Raw genomic sequence first — 2,140 nt, forward strand, 5'->3', positions numbered from 1 at the left:
GAGGAGGAGTAGCAGTAGGGGTTGAAGCAGCAGCAGCAGCAGCAGCAGCAGCTGTGGTAGTAGCAGTTGTTGTTGTTGCTGCTGCTGCTGCTGCAGCAGGAGTTGCAGCTGCAGCAGCAGCAGGAGTTAAAGCTGCAGCAGCAGCAGCAGCAGTAGTTGCAGCAGCAGCAGCAACCGTGGTAGCAAGACAAGAAGCAAGAGAAACTCAGGCAGAAACCTTCACTGAAGGGTCGTGTGTTCTCTGTACCTAGGGTTTAGGGTTTAGGGTTTAGGGTTTAGGGCCTAGGGTTTAGGGTTTAGGGTTTAGGGTTTGTGCAGAATCGATGGGGGAGAAAGAAGGGGAGCCGCCGCACGGACGGCATGCAGTGGGGGGAGCGGTGGGAGGAGACAGAGGGCATGCAAGACACAGCAGCACAGCAGCAGCAGCAGCAGCAGCAGCAGCAGCAGCAGCAGCAGCAGCTCAGGATCCGCATCCTTGTACGTATTGAAGGGGGCGTTGTTGCACCCTGTCTTTGCTGCTGCTGCTTTGCTTCCGTTGCTGCTGCAGTGCTACTGCTGCTGCTATTGCTGCTGCTGCTGCTATTGCTGCTGCTACTGCTGCTGCTGCTGTTGCTGCTACTGCTGCTGCTGCTGTTGCTGGCCGTTGCTGCTGCTGCTGTTTGTTGTTGTAGTGCTGCAGCATAGGCTCCTTAGGCCTCCTTACATTGCGCGTGCACATGCTGCTGCTGCTGCTGCTGTTGCTGCTGCTGCTGCTCCTGCTGCTGCTGCTGCTGCTGCTGCAGCTGCCAGGGGGAGAAGTAGCAACGCAGCAGGCTCTGCTGCTGCAGCAGCCGCCGATGGAGAGGAGAAGAAGGTTCGATGACAAGTGGTGGATTGAGGCTCACGGAAATTCCTGGGGTTACAAAGAGTAAACCCTAAACCCTAAACCCTAAACCCTAAACCCTCGCCTAAACCCTAAACCCTTGGCTGAACCCTAAACCCTCGCCTAAACCCTAGACCCTTGCCTATACCCTGAACGCTCACCTAAACCCTAAACCCTAGAAACCATAGTCCCTATATTCAAACATAAGCACTAAACCCTCCTCTCAACCCTGAACCATAAACCCTAAACCCTCGTCGCGACCCTAAACCCTCTTCCTAACCCTAAACCCTAAACCCTCTCTTTGTATCCCTGATACTTCGCCATGAAGCGTAAACCCTCGTGTACTCCCCCCAACCCTCTCTTGCGCGTATCTAGGGTTTAGGGTTTAGGGTTTAGGGTTTAGGGTTTGTGTTGCTGCAGAGGGGTTGATGAAGACGGAGTTAAGATGAGGGAGAAGTGGTACGACAACGGCAAAGAAAAAGAAGTCGATAGGTGGACAGAAAAACCTGATGGATCCAAACAAGGCAAAACCCTAAACCCTAAACCCTAAACCCTAAACCCTTAAGTTAGATGGATCGAAACAAGGCAAAACCCTAAACCCTAAACCCTTGTTATTGTGTTAGATGGATCGAAACAAGGCAAAACCCTAAACCCTAAACCCTAGATGGTATTTATTGATGCTTCATTTGCTATTATCTTCATATATTAATATATATATATATATAGATATATATATATATATACATGTATATATATATATAATTAATTAATTAAATTAAATGAGATAAATAAATATGTGTTTTGTATGTAGGGGAGAAGAATGGGAGTCGGGAGGGTGGTTGTTGCTGGTCTGAGCGTTGGGGTTGTGGAGTTGGTGGAGGTGACCAGTGGTCAGACCAGTGGTGGAGTGAGGGTGACGGGGCGGGTGGAGTGGTGCGGTGGGGCTGCAGCAGCGGCAGCAGCAGCGAGCAGCAAAAAGAATGGAGAGAGAAATGGAGAGAAACAGAGAGCTGGGAGACAGGCAGCAGATATATAGAAAAAACAGAAAAACATAAAAACGGAGACGAACAAACCCTCAAAGAAGGAAATGAATGGAGGAGAACGTACACTATATAAACCCTAAACCCTAAACCCTAAACCCTAACAAACTTATACATAGATTGAATCGTACAAACCCTAAACCCTAAACCCTTAAACCCTTGTAACCATCTAAACCCTCTGCTCCTTTTGCCTGTTCTTTTTTTTTTATTTGTTTTTTTTTTTTTTTTTTTTTTTTTT

At 48.5% G+C, this 2,140-nt stretch overlaps 1 protein-coding gene across 1 annotated transcript in view; it reads left to right on the plus strand.

Moving 5' to 3' along the window:
• The window catches only part of EMH_0047500 (AT hook motif-containing protein, putative), a gene marked incomplete at both ends in the record, with an annotated part of 8,160 nt that overhangs the window by 4,477 nt on the left and 1,543 nt on the right, over positions 1-2,140 (plus strand). The window contains 3 exons of the mRNA XM_013496290.1: positions 319-477; positions 783-853; positions 1,283-1,354. Of these exons, the coding sequence (XP_013351744.1) occupies positions 319-477; positions 783-853; positions 1,283-1,354 (302 nt within the window). The remainder of the gene's footprint in view (positions 1-318; positions 478-782; positions 854-1,282; positions 1,355-2,140) is intronic.

The sequence above is a fragment of the Eimeria mitis genome, genomic scaffold, assembly GCF_000499745.2.
Source record: "Eimeria mitis Houghton genomic scaffold, Emh_scaff2023, whole genome shotgun sequence".
NCBI lineage: Eukaryota > Apicomplexa > Conoidasida > Eucoccidiorida > Eimeriidae > Eimeria > Eimeria mitis.